This window comes from Aspergillus pseudodeflectus (genome assembly GCF_044049435.1).
Source record: "Aspergillus pseudodeflectus strain CBS 756.74 chromosome Unknown BJX68scaffold_77, whole genome shotgun sequence".
In the NCBI taxonomy this organism is placed as follows: Eukaryota; Fungi; Ascomycota; class Eurotiomycetes; order Eurotiales; family Aspergillaceae; genus Aspergillus; species Aspergillus pseudodeflectus.
This window is the reverse complement of record NW_027263853.1, coordinates 106627-116278: the sequence shown is the minus strand read 5'-3', so window position 1 is coordinate 116278 and position 9652 is coordinate 106627. Positions and strand designations below refer to the sequence as shown.

The 9652-nt window shown below is 49.0% G+C and overlaps 4 protein-coding genes across 4 annotated transcripts; 3 read left to right on the top strand and 1 right to left on the bottom strand.

The window, feature by feature from the left end:
* The first annotated feature begins 455 nt into the window (after window positions 1-455).
* Window positions 456-2187, top strand: gpaB (guanine nucleotide-binding protein subunit alpha gpaB). Its single transcript, XM_071037566.1, has 6 exons — window positions 456-856; window positions 947-1292; window positions 1346-1474; window positions 1527-1656; window positions 1708-1946; window positions 2007-2187. Exons 1-6 carry the CDS (start codon window positions 730-732, stop codon window positions 2104-2106), a joined length of 1071 nt encoding a protein of 356 aa, XP_070893403.1. The 5' UTR covers window positions 456-729; the 3' UTR covers window positions 2107-2187.
* Window positions 2188-3567: 1380 nt separating this feature from the next.
* Window positions 3568-4135, top strand: BJX68DRAFT_201734 (uncharacterized protein). The gene is made up of 3 exons (XM_071037565.1): window positions 3568-3863; window positions 3943-4049; window positions 4102-4135. The coding sequence occupies exons 1-2, from the start codon at window positions 3691-3693 to the stop codon at window positions 4001-4003; spliced, it is 234 nt and encodes a 77-aa protein (XP_070893402.1). The 5' UTR covers window positions 3568-3690; the 3' UTR covers window positions 4004-4049; window positions 4102-4135.
* Window positions 4105-6872, top strand: glpV (glycogen phosphorylase). Its single transcript, XM_071041880.1, has 5 exons — window positions 4105-4163; window positions 4213-4316; window positions 4370-4447; window positions 4498-6263; window positions 6317-6872. Exons 3-5 carry the CDS (start codon window positions 4390-4392, stop codon window positions 6722-6724), a joined length of 2232 nt encoding a protein of 743 aa, XP_070893401.1. The 5' UTR covers window positions 4105-4163; window positions 4213-4316; window positions 4370-4389; the 3' UTR covers window positions 6725-6872.
* A 10-nt stretch (window positions 6873-6882) lies between these two features.
* BJX68DRAFT_201701 (ATP-binding cassette long-chain fatty acid transporter PXA2) lies at window positions 6883-9638 on the bottom strand. The gene is made up of 4 exons (XM_071037564.1): window positions 9006-9638; window positions 8295-8931; window positions 7341-8238; window positions 6883-7270 (listed from the first exon to the last, which is right to left on the bottom strand). Exons 1-4 carry the CDS (start codon window positions 9513-9515, stop codon window positions 7192-7194), a joined length of 2124 nt encoding a protein of 707 aa, XP_070893400.1. The 5' UTR covers window positions 9516-9638; the 3' UTR covers window positions 6883-7191.
* Window positions 9639-9652: the final 14 nt, after the last annotated feature.

Below are 9652 nucleotides of genomic sequence, written 5' to 3'. Positions count from 1 at the left end.
CTCTCAGACAGTTAGACTTCCAATATCAGCCATAATTAATATCATGTCTCTCACACAACGTGTCAACAATAGAGCCTAATTAATTGTTTAGGATTACTTGCATATCCCCCGTGGTGTCTCGTTGCCTGGGTCTTAAAACGGTGTCAAACCTCTCCAGTTGCTGCTGCTTACATTATCTGACTATTCTTTGGAGATCCGCGCCCCCATCCAACTCTCCCACATCATCCCCCGATCGACTCTGCTACCCTTTTTAGCGTCCGCTCGTCGCTCTCTCACGTCTTTGCTCCGCAGTTTCTATCCTGTCGCCCCTCACTCCAATCGGTTCTCCCAAGTGAGACGTATCTTGTCTAGTCGGACTCTGCTGCTTACAACTCCTCTTCGTCGTCGACTCGTCTCCCTAGTTTCGATCAACCGCGCCACAACCCGTCATCTCCGTACCCGGAAGCCTGCAGTCGTTGCTCAGGCCTTTTGCCCGATCCCTCATCTTCCCCGTGGTCCTCTTCCTGACTTCTACTCCCTGGTCTCGGTCCCTCGTCGGCCATCGTCAAATAACTGCGAAGCTATCATTACTCCAGACCAGTCGCTCTTTGCCCCTCCATCGCGCCGACACTCGCTCTCATAGCTTATAGGGGCGATCCATCGCCCAAGAACTTCCCTGCGGGAGCCTTGCGGTTCTGCTCTTGTTCGCCGCTTTACTCGATAACCTAGCAACGGCGACAAGTTGTGAAAATGGGTTCCTGTTTTAGCTCGGAGTCTACAGGGGATGCGGAGCAAAAGAAGAGAAGCCAGGCAATCGACCGAAAACTAGAAGAGGACTCTAGGCGGTTACGGCGAGAATGCAAGATTTTGCTACTCGGTATGCTGCTACTGCTGCTACTGCGTTCCTGTCTACAGGCGCCTGTAGGCCCTTTCCAGGTTTTGAGCTAACGAGTTGCGCGCTGCTTAGGTTCCGGAGAAAGTGGGAAATCGACGATTGTCAAACAAATGAAGATCATTCATCAGAACGGATACACTGTCGAGGAGCTGGCTCTATATCGTTTGACAGTATACAAGAATCTCCTCGAATGCGCAAAGGCCCTCATTGGCGCCTACCACCAATTCTCTCTGGAGCCTTCAAGCCAAAAAGTCCGGGACTATATCGAATTCCTCACCGACTACAACATCGATCCGGATCCTAATATACCCTTGGATCCCTCGGTTGGAGATGCGATAACATACATCTGGAATGACCCATGCACATCAACAGCATTAGAACGGCAAAATGAGTTCTATCTGATGGATTCGGCGCCTTAGTAAGGATCTCGCGATTACGAGTCAGCAAGCATTGTACTAAATAAGGTCATAGTTTTTTCGAGGAGGCCAAGCGCATAACAGCACCGGATTATATACCAAACGTTAATGATGTGCTGCGCGCAAGAACCAAGACAACGGGTATCTACGAGACGCGTTTCACCATGGGACAGCTGAGCATTCAGTACGATTTCTTTCTTACAAATGTTCAAGTCTTTCTCTGACCACGGTAATAGCATGTTCGATGTTGGCGGCCAGCGCAGCGAGCGGAAAAAATGGATACATTGTTTCGAAAATGTCACGTCCATCATCTTCTGCGTGGCTCTAAGCGAATACGACCAAGTGCTGCTAGAGGAAGGGAACCAGGTACGTCACCCACATTCGTATCTCTGCCTCAAACTGACTCAGTACTGGTAGAACCGAATGATGGAGAGTTTGGTACTATTTGACTCTGTGGTAAATTCTAGGTGGTTCATGCGAACAAGCATAATCCTCTTCTTGAACAAAGTGGACCTCTTTCGACAAAAGCTACCGCGCTCGCCATTGCACAATTACTTCCCAGACTATTCAGGTGGTAATGATGTGAATCGAGCCGCAAAGTATCTCCTTTGGCGGTTCAATCAGGTCAACAGAGCACATCTAAACCTATATCCCCAGTAAGGAATATCCTCACTATGTGATTCAAGTGCTTGTCCTAATATCTGACGCTTTAAAAGCCTGACACAAGCCACCGACACCACGAATATTCGTTTAGTGTTCGCCGCAGTGAAAGAGACTATCCTACAGAATGCCCTGAAAGACTCGGGAATTCTATGAACAACTGAATAATTGGTTGACGGGCAGGCCCGGGCTTCCATACGACTAAACATTACCCGACACAAACCTGTTCCTGACCCTTGGCCTCCATTCAGCCTCTTCCTTTAATGGCTTTTTGACTTTCGCTTCCCATTATCTTTCCTACCTGCTTTATTCCCCTTCTCACGTGTATTCTTGGCGGAGAGTTTTTGGCGTACCGGCATGCAAATTGCGTTCTTCAACCAACCGTCTTCGTTTTTTTTTTTGTTCTCGGCGCTGGGTTGGAATTTCATTGACTGGCAATTCTAGCATGGTGTTTATTTTTATATTTTTTATTTTGCTCACCTTCTTCCAATTCTCACACATTTCTCATACCCTGACTGGGCAGACGCGTGCTTAATGCTGTTTGTCAGCATCACTTATTGATTGACATGATTTTCTATCCGGGTTCCCCTTTCTTCGACCTATCAAGTCTCGATTGTTTTTGGGATACATGAGCCTATTATTTTGATTCTGAAAAGTTGCAGATCCCAACGCATATTTTGCATATATCTATCATGCGTGCGGGGCTTCTGATATCCTTGTCTCATGTACCCTGAGATTCAATTTCCCTATTAGTTTGGCTTTATTATCAGCTCTACCTTGCGTTGTCAGTGTCCCTGTATCGTGCCGCGCTCGGCACAGGAATTGCTCTGGATATAGGTTGAAATTCCTACAGTACGGCTATTATACATACCCTTCATGCCAATAATATGACCATCTGCGTCTGAGAGCAGTAATCTGTTCTAGTGCCAGCCTCAATGCCCTAATTGAGCCCGTTCCGCTTGCTCGACTCGGAAATGGAATGACATATTTCTCGGCTTGTTGTGTCAGAATTTATCAACTTACAATACCCTTGGCTGCGGATATTCTTGTCCAGTCGGATTGGAGAGAGGGGTTTGAGATCGAACCATATAGTTACTAGTCGTTGGCTGGGTACCGTGAGATTAGTAACAACACATATAGGGTGGTTGCGTCATAGAGAGGGGCATCAATACCAACTGTCCTCCTCTGGTTCGTATAGCACGATTAGCACCCTGGTACTCAGAGCTGTTTAAAGAACAGATAACGCAGGTAGTATCCGAATGATCCGTAGTAAACCCACATCTCTTTGGGCACCTGACAGCTGACGGCTGATCCTCCACAGTGGAGCAAAAGTCTAGACCCCCAGTTAGCTCCTCGAGCCTTTGCAAAAACAAGTCTGGATTGTAGTCTTCTCTGAGAGATTATCGAGTTGCGCTGCAGCCCACGTCCCCGTGCTGAGGTGCTGCCATGCTTTGATCCCAGCATCCTCGTCACGGGGTACAAAGACCAGGCCATAGCTCCTCCTCCTTCCCATCCGTCTCAACTCTCTCCTCATCGCCACCCCTCTTATTTACTCGTGTCTTTCCTCTGTCTCAGCCCCTCAGTTCCTCTGGAGTCCTTTGCCGCAATTGTGTTGCTTAGTGGTCTTACCACACCAAACCTTTGCGTCGAATTCCTTTGTCTGCTACGATCCTAGCGTCAGCGATCGGCTAATCCACCAATCCCCCAATTGTAGTGCACTACTGCTCAGCTGCCGCTATCATGTCTGAGAGTCGCCATGAAAGGAGGCCCTCCGTAGGTGCCCCGGTCTCGAGCCTCCAAGGCCCAATTGGTCCGGGGTTCAGCCGTCCGAAACACAAGCGTAACTACACTGGTTTTGGGAGAGCCGAGATCAAGAGTGTCGAAGCCAGTATTCCTGAAGCGTTGAGGGAGGCGTGAGTGGCCCTTCTTCCTTTTCCTCCCGTGGTGGACACAAAAGCTTCGTTGGTGAGCTAACATATTTTGTCCATTTAGATGGAAGAAGCATGTAAGAATGAGTGCAACAAACAGGATCGAGACTTGCGGGCGAAACTAATCCAGTATAGTCTGCCTATGGTTTCACAAACAAAGATGAGTTTGAAGTATATTCTATATCTTCCCTCAAGCTTGTAGACCTTTCGCTGATGACAGTAGCACGAATTGGTGCGACATGTCGAAACCACACTAGCTCGATCGCTGTACAACTGTGATGAATTGTATGTCTACTCTTCTTAAAGCGGTTTTGCAGTCTTGACCAGACCTTAGGGCTGCATACTCTGGGACCGCTCTGGCATTTCGAGACCGTTTGATCATCGAATGGAACAAAACCCAGCAGAGACAGACTCTCAACGACCAGAAAAGGGTCTATTGTATGTCTGGAGCGGTTGGAGATTTCGACTTATGGAACTGATCATATTACCAGATCTTTCTCTCGAATTCCTCATGGGCAGAGCTCTGGATAACGCAATGCTCAACGTAGGCATGAAAGATGTTGCGCGAGGTGTGCCAAAGTCCATTTCCTATGAAGATAATCGCTGATCTCCGCTCAAGATGGTCTAAATGACCTAGGCTTTCGCGTTGAAGATGTCATCAACCAGGAGCATGACGCCGCTCTCGGTAACGGCGGTCTAGGACGCCTAGCCGCTTGCCTCCTTGACAGCCTTGCAACCCTCAACTACCCTGCCTGGGGCTATGGGCTGCGTTACCGTTATGGAATCTTCAAACAGGAGATCGTGGACGGTTACCAGGTTGAGATTCCCGATTATTGGTTGGATTTCAACCCCTGGGAGTTTCCCCGCCACGAGATCACGGTCAACATTCAATTCTACGGCTGGGTAAAGTCGTATGAGGATGTAAATGGCAAGACCGTCCACTCCTGGCAGGATGGTGAGACCGTGCAGGCTGTAGCCTATGACGTTCCAGTTCCAGGTTACGGTACTCGAACGACAAACAATCTCCGCCTCTGGTCGAGCAAAGCCGCAAGTGGTGAGTTTGATTTCCAGAAATTCAATGCCGGCGAATATGAAAGTGCAGTGGCAGACCAGCAGCGCGCGGAAACCATTTCGGCGGTTCTCTACCCCAATGACAATTTGGACAGAGGCAAAGAGCTACGGTTAAAGCAGCAATACTTTTGGTGCGCTGCCTCTCTGTTTGACATTGTGAGGCGGTTCAAAAAGACAAACCGAGCATGGAGCGAGTTCCCGGACCAGGTTGCCATTCAGCTCAATGACACTCACCCAACACTGGCGATTGTCGAACTTCAGCGTATCCTCATTGACCAGGAAGGGTTGGAATGGGACGAGGCCTGGAATATCGTCACCAACACATTTGGATATACCAACCACACTGTTTTACCAGAGGCACTGGAGAAGTGGTCGGTTCCTCTGATGCAAAACCTCCTCCCGCGGCATATGCAAATCATCTTTGATATCAATCTCTACTTCCTGCAGACGGTTGAGAAGAAACTTCCCAAGGATAGAGATATTCTTTCGCGAGTGTCCATCATCGAGGAGTCCCATCCCAAGATGGTCCGAATGGCTCATATTGCAGTCATTGGCTCTCACAAAGTCAACGGTGTGGCAGAACTACATTCGGATCTGATCCAGACTACCATCTTTAGAGATTTTGTAACGATATATGGCCCTGACAAGTTCACCAACGTCACCAACGGCGTCACTCCTCGCCGCTGGCTTCACCAAGCCAACCCTAGATTATCTGATCTGATTGCCTCCAAGATTGGAGGCTACGATTTCCTCACAGACTTGACTTTGTTAGATCAGCTTGAGCGCTACGCAGATGACAAAGAGTTTCAACAGGAATGGGCCGAAATCAAAACGTCTAACAAGCTTCGCCTTGCCAAACACATCAAGGAGGCCACGGGCTATAGTGTGAACCCAAATTCGCTCTTTGACGTCCAGGTTAAGCGCATCCACGAGTATAAGCGCCAGCAACTTAACATATTCGGCGTCATCCACCGGTATCTCAAGATCAAGTCCCTATCCGCCGAGGAGAGAAAGAATGTCCAGCCGCGAGTGTCCATCTTTGGAGGCAAAGCAGCACCAGGTTACTGGATGGCCAAGACAATCATCCACCTCATCAACGAAGTATCGTCCGTTGTTAACAATGACAAGGATGTAGGCGACCTACTCAAAGTCATCTTTGTGGAGGACTACAACGTTAGCAAGGCAGAGATCATCTGCCCCGCGTCTGATATCAGCGAACACATCTCCACAGCTGGCACAGAGGCAAGTGGGACTAGCAACATGAAGTTTGTCCTCAATGGAGGCCTCATTATTGGCACCTGTGATGGAGCAAACGTACGCTTGACTATCCCCTTGACCATGGTTTATCAACGCTAATAATGCAATAGATCGAGATAACCCGCGAGATCGGCGAACAAAACATCTTTCTCTTCGGTAATCTTGCCGAAGATGTCGAAGAGATCCGGCACAAACACTTCTACGGCGGCTTCAAATTAGACCCTGACCTGGCCCGCGTCTTTGACGCCATCCGCGCTGGCACATTCGGGGATCCGTCCCACTTTTCTGCGCTGCTTGCCTCCATTGCCGAGCATGGGGACTATTACCTTGTCTCAGATGACTTTAGTTCATACATTGCGACCCAGGATATAATCGACAAGGCCTTCAAAGACCAGCATGAGTGGATCTCAAAGAGCATCACTAGTGTTGCAAGGATGGGGTTCTTCTCAACCGATCGAGTGATCAATGAGTATGCGGATAGCATCTGGAACGTGGAGCCACTGGCTGTAACAGACTGAGGCGTTGTTGATGCATGTTGTCGACGAACCCATGTTCTATGGATTTGTGTGTCAGTCATAGCTCAAGCTATTATGTGATGAAGTTGTCCTTGTTTATTTTATAGGGTTATGTTGCCTAGGTAATACAAATACCACACCATTCTTCACATATCTGCATGGCATAGGCTACAGCATATCATTAGCTATCAAGATCAAAAGACCCTCGTGCGTAGCCTAGGGTTGTGTTATATGCTGTTGTGTCCTTCCCAGTCTCTGTGCTGTACACCAAGCGGCCGTCACGTCTAGTAGGGCAGTGCGAAGACTGCGAGGAATGACGACTGGGTATGCGATCTTTTGAGGGGTTGGGTTTGTTGATGCATTTGCTAATTAGTTCGTACGCTTCTAATACCCAACACCCATGCCACAGATATCTCGCTATAAATTCTCAAGGTACACATTACCCAACCGCATATGGGTATACTGCGATTCTATGCAGATGTCAATTCCGCCATGCGCTTCTGCAGTTCAGGAACAGCTCGGAGATGGAGGTCGAGCTCTTCCTTTTCACTATTGAAAGATATGTTAGTACTATCCAGAAAGAAGAAAAAAAAAAACCCGGGAAGCGGGGCGCGCATACTCTTCCAATTTCATTCTCTTCTCCCAATCCAGCCCGGTGAAGATGTATCCGCCCTGTCCGTCGAACTGGAGGATCATCTTGTGGTATTTCCATAGACTTCGTCGATGTGAGACGGTCATTAGCGTTGTGCCTAGTTTTTTCGCGGTCTCGTACATGACGCGTTCGATCTCAAGCGTCACAGAGGACGTGCACTCATCCAGAATAGCGAACTTTGGCCGGTGGTAGAAGAGCCTGGCCATTGCTATCCGCTGTTGGAGACCGATGGAGAGGACGTCTCGCCATTCCTCTTCTGCGTCCCAGCCGCCTGGCCGGTTTACAACCGAGGCAATCTCGACGATAGAAAGGATTTCGTATAAGTCTTCGTCGGTAACTCCCTTGGCGCGCATTTCCCGGACCCCATCGGGGTATATTACTTGCTGACGCAAGCTTCCGCGGGAGAGATAGGGCCGCTGGGGAATGTAAAAGATCTCATCGAAGCGAGGCTTCTTCACACGGCCGCCGTATACGGGCCATAGGCCACCCAAAATTCTGAATAATGAGGATTTACCACAGCCGTTGGGGCCAACAATAAGCAAGTGGTCACCGGGGTGTACGGTGAACGTCAGTTTTCGGACGAGGACATCTCCATTGGGCGAGACAATGGGGACATCGGTAAACTCGATCGCATCGCTTTCCTCAATGACTCCACGGCCGGACAAAACGGCAGCATTTTCCTCTGTCGAAGCTGAAGAGACCAACTTCTTCTCGAAACGCCCCGCCAATAAGTCATCCATAACGTCTAATAGAGATGAGACACGAGACGTATAGCCCGCTAGTTCCGAGATCTCCTTGTAAGAGAACATTAGACGGCCAAAAGCATCTGAAGACGAAAGCAGCATCCTCCTATTCGTCACGAAGCCTATTTTTCAAAGTCAGTTCTAAATCAAGCCCTGACACCGTACAAGGCGCACTCACTTTCCGTTCGGTCACCCATGGTTTGGGTGACTTGACCGGGTATTCTGAAAAACACCGGCACACTGCACAAAATCAACCCCAAAGCACCCCAGAAATATTTGATGACAAAGTCCTCCATGAATCCGTGGTATAAGCGTCTCCGTAAAATGCGATTCACATGCTTGATTAGTGTAAAATAGCCTTTATCCAGCGTGTCCTTCTCCGCCTCATGGCCGTGATACAGGGCGATCTCCTCGCTATAGTCGATTAACCTCGAATGAAGGAACCTAAACTCTCCTTCCAGTCGGGCCTCATCTGCGACGTATTTGCCGAATGGTGGCGTCAATGCGCGCATGACATTAGCAGATAATTGAACCAAAAGGCTCATTATGAACAGGCCTTCTCCACCAACGCTCTTTGACAGGGAGTAGTTGTATATAACCATGTCTAGGATCGGTTTAGCAAGGTTGGAATATAGCTCTGCAAGGCTGTCGGAGAAGCGAGAAACATCCACGGTGATGAGCTGGTCGGGATTCTTGACCCGGTCGTCCAGGGCGGAGATTGCATAGAAGGTCATATTCGACAGATACTTTTCGTGAATGTGATCGGTAAGACGCTTTCGGTAGCTAAGTGCGAGCTTGCATTGGTGATAGGACAGCTATTGCAGAATTAGGTCACGTTAGTCAATCAACACCGTTGGAAATAATTCCACAAGTGGTCTAAGGTACTCACCATAGAATTCGTAAATGTTGCAGGCACTGCAACAATCATCCACCACACCAACCCTAGCAAGAAGTCCTTTCCTTTTCCGCGAACCAAGTTACTGACGAGTCGCCCATCAAGCTCGGCCACATACAGACTGAGCAACGTCCGCAGAACCAGAAATACACTATGACTGACGAGTAGTCGTAGTTCCTTGCTCCGCCAACTCGGTATCACGATCTTCAACAGTCGGGAAAGATTTCTGAAAAATTCGCGATTTACCCCGACCTTCTTTCGTGGTTTGTCGGGTCCGTCCCCTAGACTGCTTGTCCCTGGTTTCCTCCGCAAGTCCACCTGGTGCTGGGAGGCCGCTTTTTGCTCGGAGATGGCATTATGGATGCGCTTTGCGAGGGCCGCAAAGAGAGCTAGGTAGACTGTGCGCGAGATGTTGGTACGATGACGGAGGTAAACTGATGCCAGACTAGAGAAGAGCTGCCGCACAGAGCGTTCGGGCGGGAGCAGCTTCGATTGCGCAGCCATAGCGACAGAAACGGCCGCTCGCAGGAGGGACAAAAGTGAGTTTATCCAGAGTCAACGTAAGCCAACATGTCCGTTGATGATCCTGGTCTGACGGAATGAGGGCGGAAGTTTGGTGTAAACGAGAAGTTGAAAGTCGA

Coding starts and splice junctions, on each gene's coding strand:
- gpaB (XM_071037566.1), top strand. CDS start 730: ATGGGTTCCTGTTTTAGCTCGGAGTCTACAGGGGATGCGGAGCAAAAG. Junction 1,293..1,345: donor CTGATGGATTCGGCGCCTTA/GTAAGGATCTCG, acceptor ATAAGGTCATAG/TTTTTTCGAGGAGGCCAAGC. Junction 1,947..2,006: donor CATCTAAACCTATATCCCCA/GTAAGGAATATC, acceptor ACGCTTTAAAAG/CCTGACACAAGCCACCGACA.
- BJX68DRAFT_201734 (XM_071037565.1), top strand. CDS start 3,691: ATGTCTGAGAGTCGCCATGAAAGGAGGCCCTCCGTAGGTGCCCCGGTC. Junction 3,864..3,942: donor CCTGAAGCGTTGAGGGAGGC/GTGAGTGGCCCT, acceptor TTGTCCATTTAG/ATGGAAGAAGCATGTAAGAA.
- BJX68DRAFT_201701 (XM_071037564.1), bottom strand. CDS start 9,515: ATGGCTGCGCAATCGAAGCTGCTCCCGCCCGAACGCTCTGTGCGGCAG. Junction 8,932..9,005: donor CAACATTTACGAATTCTATG/GTGAGTACCTTA, acceptor ATTCTGCAATAG/CTGTCCTATCACCAATGCAA. Junction 7,271..7,340: donor AAGAGAATGAAATTGGAAGA/GTATGCGCGCCC, acceptor ATCTTTCAATAG/TGAAAAGGAAGAGCTCGACC.
- glpV (XM_071041880.1), top strand. CDS start 4,390: ATGGGCAGAGCTCTGGATAACGCAATGCTCAACGTAGGCATGAAAGAT. Junction 4,448..4,497: donor CATGAAAGATGTTGCGCGAG/GTGTGCCAAAGT, acceptor TCTCCGCTCAAG/ATGGTCTAAATGACCTAGGC. Junction 6,264..6,316: donor GCACCTGTGATGGAGCAAAC/GTACGCTTGACT, acceptor ATAATGCAATAG/ATCGAGATAACCCGCGAGAT.